The 20,102-nt window shown below is 51.3% G+C and overlaps 2 protein-coding genes across 6 annotated transcripts in view; one reads left to right on the forward strand and one right to left on the reverse strand.

The window, feature by feature from the left end:
* FDFT1 (farnesyl-diphosphate farnesyltransferase 1) overlaps positions 1-951 on the forward strand; it is a 45,305-nt gene extending 44,354 nt beyond the window's left edge. For all 3 annotated transcript variants that reach the window (XM_017540478.2, XM_017540479.2, XM_017540476.2), the window contains one exon: positions 188-951. In XM_017540478.2, the coding sequence (XP_017395967.1) occupies positions 188-409 (222 nt within the window). In that variant the 3' untranslated portion in view covers positions 410-951. The remainder of the gene's footprint in view (positions 1-187) is intronic.
* Positions 952-6,467: 5,516 nt separating this feature from the next.
* The window catches only part of CTSB (cathepsin B), a 23,663-nt gene continuing 10,028 nt past the window's right edge, over positions 6,468-20,102 (reverse strand). For 2 of the 3 annotated variants that reach the window (XM_037742746.1, XM_037742747.1), the window contains 9 exons: positions 15,517-15,667; positions 14,875-14,960; positions 12,918-13,032; positions 11,185-11,303; positions 10,318-10,403; positions 9,923-10,066; positions 9,364-9,480; positions 7,678-7,806; positions 6,468-7,365 (listed from right to left, as the gene is read on the reverse strand). In XM_037742746.1, coding sequence (XP_037598674.1) covers positions 7,268-7,365; positions 7,678-7,806; positions 9,364-9,480; positions 9,923-10,066; positions 10,318-10,403; positions 11,185-11,303; positions 12,918-13,032; positions 14,875-14,960; positions 15,517-15,642 — 1,020 coding nt within the window. In that variant the 5' untranslated portion in view covers positions 15,643-15,667 and the 3' untranslated portion in view covers positions 6,468-7,267. Of the gene's footprint in view, positions 7,366-7,677; positions 7,807-9,363; positions 9,481-9,922; positions 10,067-10,317; positions 10,404-11,184; positions 11,304-12,917; positions 13,033-14,874; positions 14,961-15,516; positions 15,668-20,102 lie in introns of those variants that run through there. The other variant, XM_017540485.1, reaches the window with a different exon arrangement.

The following is a 20,102-nucleotide window of genomic DNA, read 5'->3' on the forward strand; positions in this document are numbered from 1 at the left end:
GATGAGCAGGCTGGGGCTGACATCCCCGTCTTCCCATTGGGGTGGCTTTGGGAAAGTTACTTTCTGAGCCTCCCTTTCCTCGTTGGTAAAATGGGCATAAAATACCTCCCAGTGGAGGGTTGTTGTAAGTAGCCATGGAAAATGTAAAGCACACAGCACTTACCGTATTTTCCTGTACGTTCGACAGATTTACCATAGAATCCCTGACTCAGACCCATCTTCCAGTAAAACGAGGCAGATCATCTCCACCATCCGGACGCAGAATCTTCCCAACTGTCAGCTGATCTCCCGAAGCCACTACTCCCCCATCTATCTGTCCTTTGTCATGCTCTTGGCCGCCCTGAGCTGGCAGTACCTGACCACACTCTCCCAGGTCACGGAAGACTATGTTCAGACTGGAGAACACTGATCTCAAATTTGTCAGGAAGCTGAAGTTCACCATGAAATGGATTTACTTTTTTTCTTCGAGGATGGATGTTGGCTTCTATTTTTTTTCCTCTTACTTTAATCCCTCAAAGAACTCTTGTGTGGCTGGGACCTTTAGGAAACTGAAATGCAGTTGAGAAGAATATAAACACAAAAGGAAAGGGCGGCTCACCGCAGCGACCTGTGCTGGGGGAGGTGACGGCTGTGCTGCCTGTGGCTCGTGGCAGCGCATTCTGCACCACGCTTTAGTTCAAGTGGCTGCATATGGGACTGTCATGAGGTCTTATTTAGTGTGATCCTGGCTAGAACGATAATTAAAAGTAATTTGAAGCAACCTTTGAATGGTAATCGTAGAAAATGAATTTTCTTTCTGTTCAGTTCCTATTTTTATCATTTTGTTTTCTTTCATTGGATTGAATGGAGTTGATAGAAATATTTGTGGTTTGGGTAATACTTTCATGTTTCCTAAGGAGGCCAACTGCCTTTTGCATTACGAAGCCTGGGAATAAAATTCTGGGTGTTCTAGTATGATTTTTTCATTCAAAGAGAGTTTAGCTTTCAGAGAGAAACAGCAGGATTGCCTTTGACCCCATTTTACAAGATTGGCCTCCAGCAAAGGTGGACATTTTTGAGATTTGTATAATAAAGAATTTAATTGCTCATGGTAAAAAAGAAAGAAGAAAGAAAGAAAAGAAAATATGCCCCCATACAGTTGATTAATTGTAAAGTCATCNATAATAAAGAATGTAATTGCTCTGCATTTGTCAAGTACAGTTCACTTGAAAGCCTGCCTGCCTGCCTGTGGGAAAGATGGAGCTCAAGAATGGAGTTGGTGGCCCAGCATGGTGGCTCATGCATGTAATCCCAGCACTTTGGGAGCCCGAGGCAGGCAGATCACTTGAGGTCAGCAGTTCGAGAGCAGCCTGGCCAACACGGCGAAACCTCATCTCTGCTGAAAAAATACAAAAATTAGGTGGGTGCGGTGGCTCACGCCTATAATCCCAGCACTTTCGGAGACCAAGGCAGGTGGATCATTTGAGGCCAGGAGTTCCGAGACCAGCCTGGCTAACATGGTGAAACCCTGTCTCTACTAAAAGTACAAAAATTAGCTGGGCATGGTGGGACACGCCTGTAATCCCAGCTACTCAGGGGGCTGAGGCAGGGGAATTGCTTGATTCTGGGAGGTGGAGGTTGCAGTTAGCCAAGATCATGCCATTGCACTCCACGCTGGATGACAGAGGGAGACTGTATGTCAAAAGAAACTTTAAGGTTTATGTCCCCCACAGCAGCTTTTCTTTTTTAAAAGTATTCAAGTCTTAAGACAGGCAAAAGCTGTCTTCAGGTGATTGTCTTGGGAGCAGAATGGTACTTCTCTGCTGCTTGGAGTTTGATCTTCCCCTCTACCCCAGTGTGGCAGAGCCTGTGATGTGCTGTCACTGAGGTGCTCAGCATGGAAAGGAAGGCTGTGGACCCTCGGGTTGAGAATCAGTGCACTATGGCATTCAGTACTTTCTAGAAGCCATTAATGCTACAGGTGTTCGTAGTATATAGTCGGCTCTTCTGCAGCCCGTCGTGGATGCTGGCTTAATCATCCCATTTGTAACGTTAGATTTGCATTGTTGTAAACACACTTTCTTTCTGTGACCACTGATAGCAAAATTAGTTTGGGCCCAGGGAGACTTCAGTTAATTGGTTCATCTGAGGCTTCGCCCTGGACATATTTGTTACCAGCCAAGATAACTTGCCACGTGGAATACAGCCAGACCAGGGGTCCCTGATCCCCAGGCCTAGGACGGGTACTAATCCTACTGTTCCGCGGCCTGTCAGGAACTGGGCATCGTGGCAGGAGGTAAGCGGCAGGTGAGTGAACACGACTACCTGAGCTCCACTTGGCGTTCATTCTCATACATGCGACTGCGCACTGAGGGATCTACGTTGCATGTTCCTTATGAGAATCCAATGCCTGACGACCTGAGTGGCAGTTTCATCCCAAAACCATTCCCTTCCGTCGTGGGAAAATTCTTTATGAAACCTGTCCCTGGTGCTGAAAAGGTTGGGACAGTTGAGCTAGACTTAATAGTATTTTCCGAGAAATTCGAGCCTCAAAACTGGGTTCGAGATTTCAAGGTAGGTTTTTACAAATCTGTGTGTTGAAATCTAAGGTTGAATTCTGCCAAGGTTCACGTAAGACAACCTGCTGGAAAGAGCTTTGGTCTGAGTGGGGCCTGTGGGAAGCTTCGCTCCTGACTCCTTGGTCATTACCTGTGTGACCACTTCCTGAGCTGTGTGGTTTGGGTGATCTCAGGTTTCTTCTATCTATAAAGCTAGGTACGTTTTCTGCTATCACTGACATGTAAAAGGTATTTGCTCTCATTCCATTCTGAAGCTCTTTGAAAGCTTGTTTTCCTTTTAAGTATCGTCTCTACTAAGGTTTCCAGATAAAATACGGGATGCTGGGCATGTTGCCTTACACCTGTGGTCCCAGCTACTTGGAGGGTGTGGGGGGGCTGAGGCAGGAGGATCATTTGAGCCCAGGAGGTTGAGGCTGCAGTGAGCTGTGTTTGTACCACTGCACTCCAGCCTGGACAACAGACCCTGTCTCAGTATAAAAATAAAATGTCAACTATCATTATAAAAGAAAAAAACACAAAACACAGGATGCTCAGTTAAACTTGAATTTCAGATAAACATTTTTGCAAGACAGAGTCTTACTCTGTTGCCCAGGCTACTCTGCAGGGGTGCAGTCTCGGCTCACTGCAACCTCTGTCTCCCAGGTTCAAGTGATTCTCCTGCCTCAGCCTCCAGAGTAGCTGGGATTACAGGCACATGCTGCCATGCCCGGCTAATTTTTGTCTTTTTAGTAGAGATGGAGTTTTGCCATGCTGGTCAGGCTGGTCTCCAACTCCTGACCTCAGGTGATCTGCCCATCTTTGCCTCCCAAAGTGCTGGGATTACAGGTGAGTCACTGCACCCAGAAAAATCTTATTTTTTAGAATTATACTCCAAATATTGCACGGGACATATTTAGACTAAAAAAATTGCTTGCATGGCTGGGCACTGTGACTCACGCCTATAATCCCAGCCCTTTATGATGCCGAGCAGGGTGGATCGCCTGAAGTCAAGAGTTCAAGACCACCCTGATCAACATGGTGAAACCCCATCTTTATGAGAAATATAGAAACTAGCTGGGCTTGGCACATGACTGTAGCCCCAGCTACTTGGGAGGGTAAGGCATGAGAATCGCTTGAACCCTTGCGGTAGAGGTTGCAGTGAGCCAAGATCATGCCACTGCACTCCAGCCTAGGTGACAGAATGACTCTGTATCAAAAAAAAAACAAAAAACTCCAAATCCCTTGCATATCTGAAAATTCAAAAGTGATTGTGCATCTTGTATTTCTGTTTACTAAATCTAGCAACCCTACCCTCTACTCCCACTTCTAGTATCATTTTACAGTACGTCTGGCGCACAGTCTGTTTGGATCCTACCTAATGGAATATTTTGAGGAGCCTGACTCATCTGAATCTAGGAGCATAAACAGTTACATCGGTTGGGAGTATGAGCTCGACGTCTGCATATGGGAACTCCTGGATCCCTGTGGGTAAGTACGAGGAAGCGCCCTTCTTCCACCTATGCGCCATTTCCCAGGGGCTCAAGGGTATGTATAGGAGGAAGGCGGCGAGTCAGGCATGTAACAAGCATTCTCGGTTGCTGTTAGCAGTTCAGAAGCAGTTCTAAGGCTGTGGTTCTCAGGTTTTATATCAGAATTGCGCGATTGCTGGGATCATACTTGGACAGAGTAGGTCTGGCAAGGTGACCAAGAGCTTGGATTCCTAAAATCTCTGACAGCCTCCTAATCAGGGAGCAGTTAGAAAGGGGTTCTGAGCTTGAATGTACTTAGGAATCACCTGGGGTCTTGGGAGATGCAAATGCTGGTTCAGAGGTCTAGCCTTCTCATACTCAGCATTTTTTTTGTTTTGAGACCGAGTCTCACTCCCATCATACAGGCTGGAGTGCAGTTGTGTGAACTCAGCTCACTGCAGCCTCCACCTCCCAGGTTCAAGCGATTCTGCTTCCTCAGCCTCCTGAGTAGCTGGGATTACGGGCACGGGCCACCATGCCTGGCTAATTTTTTTCGTGTTTAGTAGAGATGGGTTTTCACCATGTTGGCCAGGCTGGTCTCCAATTCCTGACCTCAGGTGATCCACCTGCCTCTGCCTCCCAGAGTGCTAGGATTGTATACAGGCATGGGCCACTGGTCCCGGCCCATGCTCAGCATTTCCAATAGGCTCTCATATGATGGCCATGATCCTGCTCCGTGGACCACTTGAGTATAGCTCTCTCAGGCACGTTTCAAGAGGGGCAAATTACTGTTTTCCTCAAAGAGTAGTGGCCAGGCACAGTGGCTCACGCCTGTAATCCTAGGACTTTAGGAGGCAGAGGCAGGTGAATCACTTTAAGTCAGGAATTCAAGACCAGCCTGGCCAACATGGCAAAACCCCGTCTCTACTAAAAATACAAAATTTAGCCAGGTGTGGTGGGAAGTGCCTGTAATCTCAGCTATGCAGGAGGATTGCTTGATCTCAGGAGGCGGAGGTTGCAGTGAGCAAAAAGTGCGCCACTGCACTCCAGCCTGGGTGACAGTGAGACTTGGATTGCCTATCTATACTTCAGTTTCCATTCTGGAGTGTGTCAAAGAAGCCTTTCTCTGGGTAAAGACTGAAAAGGCATTGTCACCTCTACCTGTCATGTCACTGGGGTAATCCTAGGTGTACTGAAGCACTGAGCTCTGTCCCAGTGCAAGGCAGGTTTTTCTGACAGCCCTAAGCTGATGCTGAGATGCCCCACAGTTCATTCTGTGCGTTCACTGGCTGGAGGCAGGGACGGAGTTGCAGGTGCATATTCGATGGAGGTGAGGGAGACTGTGTGAGTGGAATGATTCAACCCAGTTTGGGAGCAGGTAGAACTTTATTGAGGTTATGAATATATTCTAGGTGAAACTTGAAGAATAAGTGGTTATTCGTCTGCGGCTTTGGTAACCCTTGTTAGGCATCTCTCAAGTGCCATGATGGGCATCACAACCGTTTCCTGCAATGTTTTTCAGAGTTTCAGAGCTTATTTGATGTAGCTTCTGATTCCTAACTTCTGAGTTACATCAGAAGCCAAACTTCAGTGCTTTTGGAGAGAGCTAGCCCCACCCAGCCTCAGTTGGGAAGGGTAATACTGAGGTGTATCTTGACAGGACAGTACACTGATTGCTGGTTCTTCTAGATTCCTCTACTCTTGCAAGAACTGGTGTAACACGATTCTCAACCAGGCCTATGCAGAGCATGAGACTTCTTGACCAGCAATGCAAACCAGTGGCATACAGATTCAAAATAGTTTGTACAGGCTGACTTGACAAGGGCATCCGGGGGGATGTGGCTCTCCACGGGATGGCATCTTGGTTATGCGAGATCACCAGGATACCAGGCCTGTTTCATGAGAATTCTCAGGTCACTGATGGATTTGTGGCTAATAGAGGCGAGGCACGGTGGTTCACCCTGTAATCCCAGCACTTTGGGAGGCCGAGGTGGGTGGATTAGCTTGAGGTCAGGAGTTTGAAACTGGCCTGGCCAACATGGTCAAACCTTGTATATACTTAAAAATATAAAAATTAGCTCGGCATGGTGGTGGGTGCCTCTAATCCCAGCTACTTGGGAGGCTGAAGCAGGAGAATAGCTAGAGCCTAGGAGGTGCAGGTTGCAGTGAGCTGAAATAGCACCACTGTACTCCAACCTAGATGACAAAGTAAGATTCTGTCTCAAAAAAGCACTGCTCTATAGTTAGTTCTTAAGCAAGGGCAAACTCATCAAGGACTTACAGAGACGGTTGATGGGGATGCTGTGGTGGAAAACATGGCGGGTCAGTGGGAAGTTAAGATGAGGTCCCAAGAGTCCTGAGGGCATGCAGTCCCAGGGCGTGATTCTCTGCAGGGCTGAGGATAGCAGCTACAAGTGTACAGGCAGTGACAAATGACCTCTGAGATTCCATCAGAGCTGACTGAGTTGAAGGACAGACCTTTTATTGGCACAGGCATTCCTTAACTTGATAGGGTGAAGCAGGGATTTTTGAAAAACAGTAAAAGCTGCTTTCTCCTACACTAGTTTCATGGTGGGAAACCAGTCACAGCTACTAGGTTTCGTTTTGAGCCATGCCATGAGGAGGCCATCTGTAAACGAGCACAGGTCTCCCACTGTCCAACCCCTTCATCCACAGGATTAGCAGAGCGCACAAAAAATAAAACTTCTATTCAAAAAGAATCATGCTGAGGACAAGATCGGAGTTTCTGACACTGCAAAGCCTGACAGAGGCAGGGGCCCTGGGAGAATGTGGCGTTCTCCAAAGGGCTCCCAGTACCATCTGTCCTCTGATCTTGTAGCAAATGTAGAAAGCTCCTTGCTTAGAGGTACTGCTGATGGGGGACCTTGAATCCTGCCAGGAACTCTGCTTTCCATTCCTGGGCCTCTCTGTCTTGCTCCCAGAGATGGATGGATCAGGGATGGGGCAGCAGGCACTCTCTATAGCACTAGTCATGGGGAAAGGAGCTCCGTGCTGGCAGCAGTGCCTCATGTGGCCTAACTGTCTACACTGCAGCCATCAGTCCACTGAACAGGCTCAGAGGTAGCCAGAACGTGGATGAGTCTCCTTGGAAGACAGCTCTGATGGTTGATAGGAGGTTTGTTTGGCCAGTCCAGTCCTTCAGGCCCTGTATCTTACAGGGACTCAAAGATTAAAAGACATTTCTATCCCCATCCCTGACTGCGTGCAGGAAAAACTCCCCCAGAACAGGACCACAGCAGATTAGATCTTTCCCCAGTACTGATCGGTGCGTGGAATTCCAGCCACCACTTCTGATTCGATTCCACAGTGATCCTGTCCTCTGAGGATTTTAAAGAAGCCTGGGAATAAAAAGTGAGGTGCTTTTAAAATGTGACAAGGGTCAGTATATTCAGACTCATCCCTAAAAAATCTGGGAGTAAGTCCCTAATACCTGACAGCTCCTGCTGTTTGCTCAGTTTCACAGCCCTCACACCATGAAGCTTCTGGAAGCAGCTGTGGGGCACACCTCCTGACACCTCCCTCCCTGGCCTCTAGCATTTAGAAGGAGCTCACAGGCTGGCCGTAGGTCCACAGTTTGAGGCAGTTCAGCAGGTAGAACAGAGAAAGCTAAGATGGCCCCTGTGTGTGGCTCCCAGTTCCCCACCACTCACCATTGTCACCCCAGTCAGTGTTCCAGGAGTTGCCAACCAGCCAGTAGGGCGTGCCGTTCTCCACGCCCCAGCCCAGGATGCGGATGGCGTGGCCACCCATCATCTCGCCGGTGACATGCTGGTATACTCCTGAGATGGGGAGAAGCGGTCAGAAGTGAGACCCAGCCACTGCCCCATGCTCCGCAGCACCCCTCACACTGAGCTGGCTACCCTCCGGGCAGGAGAAGGTAAGGGCTTGTCAAAAGGGTTACATGGGTTAAAGAGTTTTAAGGCTGGGTGCAGAGGGTCACGCCTATAATCCCAGCACTTTGGGAGGCTGAGGCGGGTGGATCCTGAGATCAGGCTAGACCAGCCTGACCAACATGGTGAAACACTGTCTACTAAAAATCAGCCGGGCCTGGTGGCACGCACCTATAGTCCCAGCTACTCAAGATGCTGGGGCAGAGGTTGCAGTGAGCTGAGATCGTGCCACTACACCTCAGCTCTGGGCGACAAGTTTTAAAATAGCTGCTCTGGGTACACCCTGGAGAGGTGACAGAGGAGAGAAGGGAGGAAGCCAATATTAGGTGAGGGGAAAGATGCCAGCTAAGGTGCTCAGCGCTGCCCACCAGGCTGTCCCCTGGCGGGGAAATCAGTGTCAAAATAGAAATGCATTTTTTAACAATATGGGCAAGGACTGTGCTAAGAACCACCATCTTTACAGTAATTTTTTTCTTGCCAGAATCATTTTCCTTTGTCAAACTGAGAGCTTTGGAATTTCCAATCTAGCAAAATATTAACGAGACAGCAAAGATTGCTTCTGCAGCAAGAGATTTGTTTTTTGAGACGGAGTCTTGCTCTGTTGCCCAGGCTGGGCCGCAGTGGCCTGATCTCGGCTCAGTGTAACCTCCACCTCCTGGGTTCAAGCAATTCCCCAGCCTTAGCCTCCTGAGTAGTGACTAGCTGGCCCTACAAGTGCACCCCACCACGCCTAGCTCATTTTTTATATTTTAGTTGAGATGGGGTTTCACCATGTTGGCCAGGATGATCTTGATCTTAGGACCTCATGATCCGCCCATCTCCGCCTCCCAAAGTGTTGGGATTACAGGCATGAGCCACTGTGCCCAGCCTACTGGAACAAGAGACAGTATTTCGGGGTAGAGACTGTCCAGATTCCTTGGTTCGAGTCCCTATGGCACTGCCCAGGGCAAGGTCCTTCCTGTGTGTTTATGCACTAGGGTGAGACATGATCTACACCTCTGCAAAGACACAGGTGAGTAAAATGTGTCACCCAGTGCAGACAAGGAAGACCTGATGTTCTAAGGAGAACATGCTGGGAAAGAATGGAACGCCATGACGGCAAGGGCAGGTGTGGCCAGCCGCCAGCGAGGGGACGCCTCCACAGAGAAGACATGTGAGCTTGCTTATAAGGGATGGATGGGAAAGAGCTAGCCGAGATGCCTCTGGAATTCTCTGTGCATGACACAGATGAAAGGCAAGTGGCACGGAAGGTGGACAAAGACAGAATTGTCAGGAGCCAGCCTGGTCCACAGAGTGGCCCAGGCCAGAGACCCCACACAGTCCTCTCCCCAGCCCCTCACCTGCCTGCCCAGATCAAGTCCTACTGGCCTACCTGAACCCACCTTGGCATCTGGGTGCACCTCCCCTGACCCCTACCCTGCGCTGCTGTCAGATACCAGCACGTACCTGACTTGTACAGCAGGAAGTCGGAATACACAGAGAAGGCTCCCTCCACAGGGCCGTTTTTGTAGATCTCAGCCATGATGTCCCTCTCGCTGTTGGAGACGCTGTAGGAATTGTATCCTGGAAAATGGACCGAGCCAGGGGTTGGAGAGGGCAGTGACAGTGCCTCCTGCTGCGCCAGTCAGCCAGTCACTGATTTCTGGGGACCCCCAGGGGAAGACTGTGCGTGAAAGGGACCTGCTCAGCCCGGGGGCTCAACGCAGGCTCCCCGGAGGAAGTAAGGAAGGGGCTAAGGCTGGAAGCTCAGGAGGGAGAGAACGGAGCAGTGAGCACGAGGCCCCGGAAGAGGCCAAGGTACCCAGGACTCCAGGACATGCCATTCTCTTATAAAATGACAGCTTTTGTCCCTTCCAGGTGGGGAGGGCTCAGGCTCAGTTCACAGCGGAACAGGCAGAAGGTGGAGAGTATGCTGCTGCATCCCTCCCCAGCCGGTCTCCAGCCTGGGGCTCTTGGGCCCTGCCCTCTGCCCTGCAGCAGCTCCCAGGCCGTGCCCGCCCCTTACCGTAGTGCTTGTCCTGCTTGTAGGTCGGGCTGTAGCCAGGCTCGCAGCTCTTGCTACACTTGGGGGTGTCGCCCTCCCCCGTGCACGGGGGCCGGGAGCCGTTGACGTGGTGTTCACAGGGAGGGATGGAGTAGGGTCTGCACCCTAAGGGGACCCGGAGAAAGCAGAGTCAGCCAACGGCCCCCACCACGAAGCCCCGCTGGGCCGCGCAGGCCTGGAGCAAGGCCAGCCAGGTGCCTGCAGCACAGATGCCGGGCAGATCCTGCCACAGAGGCCTGCCCGCACCTTTCACCCGGCCCTGTCTCAACATCCACTTTATGAAAGCCAATAAAGCTACAATGATTCACTGTGTGAACAATCCAGCTGTAAGAAAGGGGCCGAGGGCACACACTCACCTACATGGGAGTCATAGAGGCCACCAGAAACCAGGCCTTTTCTCGTCCAGAAGTTCCAAGCTTCAGCAGGATAGCCGCCATTACAGCTGAAAAGAGCCTCTTATGAAAGCTCTGAGAAGCGCAGGCTAGAACACTACGTGGAAACCACGTGCCCAAGGTGCTCCTGCACCCGCCCCCACCTCCAGCAAGTAGTGCAGCAGCCCTCCCAGACCCCAAACCCTCCGGGGGGACCCTCACTAGATACACAAGGCTTGGGGGGAATCGCCCCAATCCCACCACTGCCCACAATGATCCTGGGGAAGACAGGCTCTCGTGTCACACCAGACCCAGCTCCAAGCGCCCTTCTGGGGCATGCAGCGATTCTCAACTCAGCCGATACTAAGCTTCCCGGAGGCTCTCACAGAAACCCATTGCTGCCCATGACTCTCAATTCAGTGGGCTGGGGAGGGGCCCAGGCACGTTTTTCGAAGCCTACAAACATTTCTGATCTGCAGCTGTGGGCGAACACTACTGCAGAACCACAGCCGGGCAGCCAGCAGGAAGCTCGCTGCCAGCACCTGAGGCACCATCCTCCTAATTCCACATAGGAAATGCCCCAAGGTTTCCCCAGGCGGGAAGAAGGAACGAGCATGACATAAACCAGGCGAGGGGTCAGAAGTGGCACCACATTTTCTGGGGATGCCACCCCTCAGACAGCTCTGCAGGCCAGCCTTGGCTCAGGGACCTCCCAGGAAGCAACAGCCAGGCCAAGCCCCTGCCAGACTCCCAGAGTCTCCCCAAGTCCCAGGCAAAAAGTCACCATCCCCCGAGAAGGCCAGCGCCCCAGGTCTCAGCACTAAACTCACTCTTGAGGTGCAGCTGACTTACCCGTCGCCACACATGCTCCCACAGCAGGTGAGCAGGTCCTCCGCCGACACCTCCACGCTGACGTGTGCGTTGGTGTGGATGCAGATGCGGTCAGAGATGGCTTCCACTGCCCCAAAGGCCTGGAGGAACAAGCCCTACCCAGTGAGGCCACCATGTCCAGGCTGCGCCCTCTCCAACAGTCCCCTCCGAGGCCCACGGGCACCTTGGACCTTCTGCGCAGCTGACCTCAACACAGGGGAGGCTCCTGGGGCTCAAACTCAGCTTTTTTTTTTTTTTTTTTTTGTAGAAGTGGGGTCTTGCTATGTTGGCCAAATGGCTCTTGAACTCCTGGGCTCAAGTGATTTGCCCACCTCGGCCTCCCACACTGCTGGGATTAGAGGCATGATGACCCACTATGCCAGGCCAACTCAGCTTTTAAAGCAAGAGAATCACCACTGTGAGCCTCCGCCTGGGAACTTGGTTCATTTCTGAAATTCGTAAAATGCATAGTCTTAGTTTGTGTGTGTGTGTGTTTTGTTTTTTGAGACGGAGTTTCACTCGTTACCAGGTTGGAATGCAGTGGCAAGATCTCTACTCACTGCAGCCTCTGCCTCCTGGGTTCAGGCTATTCTCCTGCCTCAGCCTCTGCAGTTGCTGGGATTATAGGCACCTGCCACCACACCCAGCTAATTTTTGTATTTTTAATAGAGATTGGGGTTTCACCATGTTGGCCAGGCTGGTCTCAAACTACTAACCTCAGGTGATCTGCCCCCCTCAGCCTCCCAAAGTGCTGAGATTACAGGCGTGGTGAGCCACTGTGCCTGGTGGTGTTACTCAACAAAAAAACACAGCTCACCCAGAAAACACTGTGTGATCCACTTGTATGAGGTCCCTAGGAATCAAAGTCATAGAGACAGAAAGTAGAGTGGGGGTCACCAGGGGCTGGGGGATGAGTGTTAATGGGGACAGAGTTTCCATCTTGCAAGCTGAGAAAGAGTTCTGGGGACAGATGGTGGTGATGGCTGAGCAACGCTGTGAATGTCCTTAATGCCACAGCACTGTACACTTGAAAATAGATGCCAGGTGCAGTGGCTCACACTGTAATCCCAACATTTTGGGAGGCCAAGAAGGGCAGAGCACCTGAGGTCAGTAGTTTGAGACCAGCCTGTCCAACATGGCAAAACCCCGTCTCTACTAAAAATACAAAAATTAGCTGGGTGTGGTGGTACATGCCTGTAGTCTTAGCTACTGGGGAGGCTGAGACAGGAGAATCAATTGAACTCAGGAGGCAGAGGTTGCAGTGAGCTGAGATCCTGCCACTGCACTCCAGCCTGGGTGACAGAGCAAGACTCCATCTCCTCAAAAAAAAAAAAAATTGCTAAGATTATTACATTTCCTGTTACATGTATTTTACCACAATTAAAAGACAAAATTAAGAGAGCTCGCTGACACTGATGGGACGCTTTCTTGAAGCAGAGTAGCAGTGAGGGCACCTGGTATTTGCAGACGGAACAGGTGTCAGGGAAGGGAGCTGCTTCGCCGCCCCGCACACGCGGACTAGCAACCTGCAGAAGGCTCCACCTAACCCTTGCCAGAATTCATGTGCAGAGCAATCGTGATTTTTACACTGATGGAAATGGACTTGGGAAGTTTCTGTAACTTGCCTTGTCAGAGTGGGCCCCACCCTGAATCCCCCATGCCTCCCCACTGCTGCTTTCTCGCTCTCCAGCCCTTCCCGGCCGGCAGAAGCTTACCCAGCAGGAGCCGCAGGAGCCCTGGTCTCTGATCTCCTTGATGGTGGGACACTGGGGCCACTGTTCCCGCGCATCGAAGCTTTCAGGCAGATTCAGGTCCTCAGCAAACTGAACTCTGGATAAAGGAAGGCCTTCATTACAAGCTCTCATCCTACAACTGCCTCCCCGATCCCTGCAAAGGCCACTGGGTGGTTTAAGAGCAGTCACTGTGGCTGGGCCACACTCCCCTAGACAGGAAGTGAACACCAGACATGCAGAGAAAGCTGCAGGCAGGTGGCCCTAGGGATTTAATGAAACAAGGAAATTCCGTTGCTCAATGCAACTTGAGATTTATTGTTTTGGGGACAGTTTCACTCTGTCGTCCAGGCTGGAGCACAATGGCGCGATCTCTGCTCACTGCAACCTCCGCCTCCTGAGTTCAAGCAAGTCTCGTACCACAACCTCCTGAGTAGCTGGGATTACAGGCATCCATCACCATGCCCGGCTACTTTTTGTAGTTGTAGTAGAGGCAGGGTTTCACCATATTGGCCAGGCTAGTCTCAAACTCCTGACCTCAAATGATCTGCCATTGTTGGCCTTCCAAAGTGCTGGAGATTACAGGCACGAGCCACTGTGCCTGGTCTGACTTGCAATTTTGTATGCTGCTTTCTAGCCTTATGTAACAGATTTTTTTTTTCTTCTTTTTTTTGAGACGGAGTCTCACTCTGTTGCCAGGCTGGAATACAGTGATGCAGTCTCGGCTCATTGCAATCTCTGCCTCCCAGGTTCAAGCAATTCTCCTGCCTCAGCCTCCAGAGTAGCTGGGATTACAGGGGCACACCACCATATTCATCTAACGTTTCCTATTTTTAGTTTCACCACGTTGGCCAGGATGATCTCCTGAGCTTGTGATTCGCCTGTCTAGGCCTCCCAAAGTGCTGTGATTACAGGTGTGAGGCACCACGCCCGGCCTATGGATTTTTTAATGAGTTTATCCACAGGGTCCAGATAGTGTTTCTTGCCCCAATCCCCTCCCTCAACATCTGCCCAGGACCCTCTCATCACTTTTTATATCATCCCCACTGTGTAGGTGGCAGTAGCCGGCAACTTTACCCCATCCCCACGAGGGAAATGGCACGATCCTGGCTCACTCGAACTTCTGTCTCCAGGGTTCTTGCGATTCTCCAGCCTCAGCCTCCTGAGTAGCTGGGATTTCTAGGCACCCGCCACCATGGCCGGCGAATTTTTGCATTTTTAGTAGAGATGGGGTTTTGCCATGTTGGCCCGACTAGTCTTGAAACTCCTGACCTTGGGTGATCCACTGGCTTTGGCCTCTCAAACTGCTGGGATTACAGGCGTGAGCCACCATGACCGGCGTCATCTGGCTTTTTCTTAGATTCTCCTTAATTTACTCAAGATTGAGTCTGCCCAGAGAGTGGACAGCCAGGCCTAGTCTGTCACGCATGGGGCTGAGACCCCGTGGAGAAGCACAGGAGAAACACCGGAGGCCAGGGCAGTGGCTCATGCCTGTGATTCCAGCACTTTGGGAGGCTGAGGGGAGCAGATCGCTTGTTGAGGCCAGGTGTTCAAGACCAGCCTGGCCAATATGGGGAAACCCTGTCTCTACTAAAAGTACAAATATTAGCCGGGCATGGTGGTGCACGCCTGGGGCCCCAGCTACTTGCGAGGCTGAGGAACGAGGATGGCTTGAACCCAGGAAGCAGAGGCTGCAGTGAGCTGACATGTTGCCAGTGCACTCCAGCCTGGGTGACAGCGCAAGACTCTCAAGAACAAAAGAAAGCACAGCATCTTCTCTTCTAATAACTTGAGGTGGAAAAAGAGACAAGTGCTGTACCTCGGCATTGGCCGTTCTGGGCGGCATGAGCCCCGCAGATGCCAGGGAGGCCTGCACTCTCCCACTGCCCCACACCAGCGCCCGCCACTCCCATTACAATGGTGCAGAGGAGCAGGCACTCACCTCTGGGGTGGCTTGGGGCCACCCAGGAAGGTACCACACAGCCTCTTCAAGTAGCTCGGGTCCACATTGTAGAAGTTGTGCCCGGCCTGGAAGAGAGTCACCCACCGACTGAGGGATTTCCTGGGATGGTGGTAGATGGGCACACTGCCCATACCCCAGGCCCAACCCAGGGAAAGCTAGGGGCCCTACCCACCTTGAGGGTATGCGGGCCAGGGGGCAGAAGGGAACAGCCCAGAGTGACACGTGGGCAGAGTAGGTGTCTCCCCTGATCTGCTACCATTTGCTGACAATTGGAGACCCCTTCTAGCCCTCAACACGCTCACTCCTCATTCTTGCTTCTCAGTCCCAGGGTCAGGGCTGGGCAGAAACAAAGGGAATCAGGGGCAGGACCGATGAACTGCCACTCTGCCACGATGGGCGGCACAGGGCTAGCTGGTTTTGAACACTTCCCAAGCTCACTTGCTCCCCACACCTCTCTGTGTGTGCACACACACGCACACACATAGGGTATAGGGCCATTCCTCCACGGTCCTGCACACAATGTTCCGTGGCCACAACGGGAGCCCACTCCCTGTCCCTGGAGTCAGCGTGCACAGGCCAACTTCGGAGGGGACACTGGTAGAACTCGGCCCCACAGCCCACCTGCCACGTGGTGTTCTGTTTGTTGACATAGTTGACCTGCTCGTCCGACAGGGGATGGAAGGAGGGCCCGTGCCAGGCGTTGGCCAGCGCCAGCAGGCAGCAGAGGGAGGCACAGAGCCGCCACATGTTGGAAGCCAGATCCTGGATCCACCTGGAAAGCACAGAGGGCGTCAGGAAACCTCTGTTACGCGGCTGTCATGCCCACACACACGGACACCATTTCGGGCACCAGCAGACCCATGCTCGTACCGGCCCAGGCGGAGAGCTCTAAGGAGCTGCGGTGCCCGAGGGCTCCCCGCCTCCCCACTCCGGCACTAGCACTCGTGACCTCATGTGGGTCCCTGGGGCCCTGCGGACGGAGCCAGGAGAGAAAGCCCAGGGGCTGTGCTGGCCTAAACGGGTCCAGGGCCCTCTCTGCTATTTCAGCACTGCCTTTGTGTGGGTGCGTAGAACAGTCTGAGACCGGAAACAGTGAAGGGCCTGCCTGTGTGGTTACATCCTAAGTGGAAGACCCATGCGATAGGAAATGTAAGAAAAGTTAAATCCAGGAGTCCTAGGGCACAGACAACCAGGAGACAGACAGACAAGCTTGGCGCGGGCTGGTGGAGGTAGAGGCTGAGAGGTGGGGCTGGGCCGGCCACCGCCCACTCCCGCCTGACATCTCTGGTTTTTCCAGTCAGTCAACGGCTCTGCTTCCAGCTGTGAGACCAAGCTTCTGGGAAGGGGAACTCTCACCTTTCTCCCTTAGCCCTCTGATCTTGGACTGGCTCATGAGTCACATGCCAGTGCCTTCTGGCTTGAACTCTGAGTCACCCTCTTAAGCCAGCAGCTCCACAGAAGCAATGTAAGACTCCCATGTGCCTGCATCCAGGGCTGGGGAGGGCTGCAGCGCGCGGAGGTGAGGGGCGGCTCACTCCAGGGGATCCCACGGGTGGAGGAGGTGTTCTACCTTCCACTGTGACAGGTCGTCATGAGGGTCACAGGACTGCTCAACGAACTGCCCGGCACACAGTGGATTCTATCTGAAGAACAATTTAAACGTCACTGTTGCTTAAGCAACAGTTCATCTGCGAGAATAAGTATGTGAGGACAGCAGGATGGCTCTGGAAAAAAGCTCTTTTTTTTTGGAGACAGGGTCTTGTTCTGTCACCCAGGCTGGAGTACAGTGGCACGATCTCAGCTCACTGCAGCCTAGACCTCCCAGGTTCAAACGATTCTCCTGTCTTAGTCTCCCAAGTAGCTGGGATTACAGGTGTGTGCCACCATGCCTGGCTAATTTTTGCATTTTTAGTACATGTTAGACAGGCGGGTCTTGAACTCCTGACCTCAGGTGATCCACTGGCCTCGGCCTCCCAAAGTGCTGGGATTATAAGCATGAGCCGCTGCACACAGCCAGTGGAAAAAGTCTCTGACAGGAGCCCGGCCCTCTGGGGAAGCAAGTGTATAGTAAAACACTGGGTGATGCCCATCAACAGAGCAACCGACAGACCACTCGGCAGCGCATCCTCCACGGGGCAGTCAGCGCACCTAGGACAGGCCAGAGAGGAAATGGGACAGAGATTGTACAAGTGGCCACCCGAAGGCTGAATCTTCACACTGGACTCCTCACAAAAAGCACCACATGCAACACAGATCCTAAATATAAAAGCTTTATGAAAAAAATCAATGCCCTTCTAAAAATGGGCCAGACGCGGTGGCTCACGCCTATAATCCCAGTACTTTGGGAGGCCAAGGCAGGTGGATCACTTGAGGCCAGGAGTTTAAGGCCAGCTGGGACAACATAGTGAGACCCCATCACTAAAAAAAAAAAAAGTTTTTTTTTTTTTAAATAAAGTTTTTCTTTAAAAAGTCATGCCAGAGGAAAGCCTAGAACTGACAGAAAACACAGCCTTAAAGGGTAAACACTTGCATTAAACTAAAATCTCTTTGAAATGAGAACTGAGGCTGGACACCATGGCTCACGCCTATAATCCCAACACTTTGGGAGGCCGAGGCAGGTGGACCACGAGGTCAGGCTTTTGAGACCAGCCTGGCCAACACGGTGAAACTCTGTCTCTACTAAATTACAAAAATTAGCTGGGCATGCACCTATAATCCCAGCTACCTGGGAGGCTGAGACAGGTGAACTGCTTGAACCCGGGAAGCGGAAGCTGCAGTGAGCTGAGTTCATGCCACTGCACTCCAGCCTGCGTGACAGAGCAAGACTCCATCTCCAAGAAAACAAAACAAAACAAAAAACAAGACCTGACAAAACAACACTGATATATACTTTAGGCTTCAATTTCTTGATATAAGAAAGGCTCTTAAAATCAGAAAAATGGAACCAGCATAATAGAAAAACTACAAATGGCCAACAGAGATAAAAATATGTTCAACCTCAGGGAGATGCAGATAAAATCAAGGAGATACGCAGCACCTATCAGACTGGCAGAGGCAGGACAGTTTGGCACTTCTTGCAGGGCTTAGGAAGTGGGCAAACGGAAGGCAGGATAACAAGTGCCTGGGGTGGGCACAGCCACGGTAACCCATGATGCCCACTGATTCCTCGATCTGCACGCCCTGGCACTCAGCAACCTGACAGTTAGAAATGGAATCCCGCATATTAATAGGGATAGCACCATGTTCCAGAAGGAAAAAAAAGAAATGGATCCCACAGAATGCAAAGATACGTGCACACAGGTGTTCGCTAAATCATTTTTGCATTAGCAAAGGACCAGAAATGAAGCAAGTGTCTAATATCAGAGGAACTGTTACATTATGGTAAGTGGTTAAATACAATATGAAGCAATCATTAGAAAAGCAACTATCTGGCTGGGCATGGTGGCACAGGCCTGTAATCCCAGCGCTTTGGGAGGCCAAGGCGTGTGGATCACCTGAGGTCAGGATTTGAGACCAGCCTCACTAACATGGTGAAACCCTGTCTCTACTGAACACAAAGCAGGTGTGGTGGTGCATGCCTATAATCCCAGCTACTTGGGGGGCTGAGGCAGGGGAATGGCTTGAACTCAAGAGGCGAAGGTTGCAGTGAGCTCAGATCTCACCATTGCACTCCAGCCTGGGCAACAAGAGTGAAACTCCATCTCAAAAATAAAAATAAATAAAAAAGCAGCTAACTGGAGTGAATCCTATTATACTAACAAAGTGAAAATGTCCCAAGTCCAGTGTTAAGAGGGGAAAAAGGACCTGCGGGTGACTGGGGACTGTAAGCATCCGACCCTCTCAGCAACCTACACCTGCAGACACACGCCTGCCACCACACGCAAATGCCAAGGAAGACGCACAGCAGTGGGTCACTAACGCGGGAAGACTTTCTACACAACATACCCTTACTTTATATTAAAAAAAGATTCTGTTCCTATTACTTCAGTTTCATTTCTTCTAAGAAAAATAGTTGACGGTGTTATTGAACACCCTGAGCCACCCAACTGATCAAAGGACATTTGTTCTGATGACTCCTCAGAGCATTTCTAGTGTCTTCCTTGCCATCAGTGAGGCTTCCTCCCTAGTCACTTTCTTGAGACGGGAGTCTCGCTCTGTGGCCCACGCTGGAATGCAGTGGCGCAATCAGGGCTCACTGAAACTTCCAACTTATAGTGCCTCAGCCTCCTGAGGAGCTGGGATTACAGGCCTGTGCCACCACGTGCAGCTAATTCTTACTTTTTTAGTATAGGCGGGGCTTGAACTCCTGGCCTCAAGGGATCTGACTGCCTCAGCCTCCCAAAGTGCTGAGATTACAGGCATGAGCCACTGCACCTGGCCCCAGTGACTTTCCGAATAATCTTCCCCTTTCCTGTGACTCATGGGTAGGCATGTGGGTGTCTCATGTGGCCATGCGTGTCAGTGACCCACACAGCCTCCACACCGTGAGGTAAGTGTGTCTCATGGACAGACAGGAGTGTCCTCAGGTATCCTTGGGGTCTTTGCGCTGCAGAGATGTTATTTTAAATAATAAGCGAAGTCGAAGATAGTAGTGTTTCCATGGCAACTTGAATTTTTTAAACCAAGATTTCTTCGGTTTCTGTGGTGGCTGTGAACACAGGCAGCTCCCAGATCCCAATGGCTCTCAACTCCCCAAAGCCAAAAAAGTCTAAATTAAAACAAGTTGGTTTTTCTTTTTTTTTTTTTGAGACAGAATCTGCCTCTGTTGCCCAGGCTGGTCTCAAACTCCTGGACTCAAGCGATCAGCCCGCCTCCGCCTCCCAGAGTGCTGGGATTTTAGGTGTGAGCCACCATGCTGGGTAAAACAAGCTTTTCACTTCAATTAAGCCCAGCATTTAACATCTAAAAAGCTTCCACTTGAGGGTCCCAAGACTGCTGAGAACCCACAAAGCATGAAGCCACACAGAGGTCCTGCGAGCAGCGAACGCTTCATGCCTACACCCAACAGGCGCTCCTCTCCACAATGCCCTCTCCATCACCCACTCCCACACCCAACAGGTGTGCCTCTCCACAACAACGCCCCCTCGGTCACCCACTCCCACACCCAACAGGCGCTCCTCCCAACAACGCCCCCTCCATCACCCACTCCCACACCCAACAGGGGCTCCTCTCCACAACGCCCCCTCCATCACCCACTCCCACACCCA

Source organism: Cebus imitator, unplaced genomic scaffold (assembly GCF_001604975.1).
Source record: "Cebus imitator isolate Cc_AM_T3 unplaced genomic scaffold, Cebus_imitator-1.0 Scaffold125, whole genome shotgun sequence".
NCBI lineage: Eukaryota > Metazoa > Chordata > Mammalia > Primates > Cebidae > Cebus > Cebus imitator.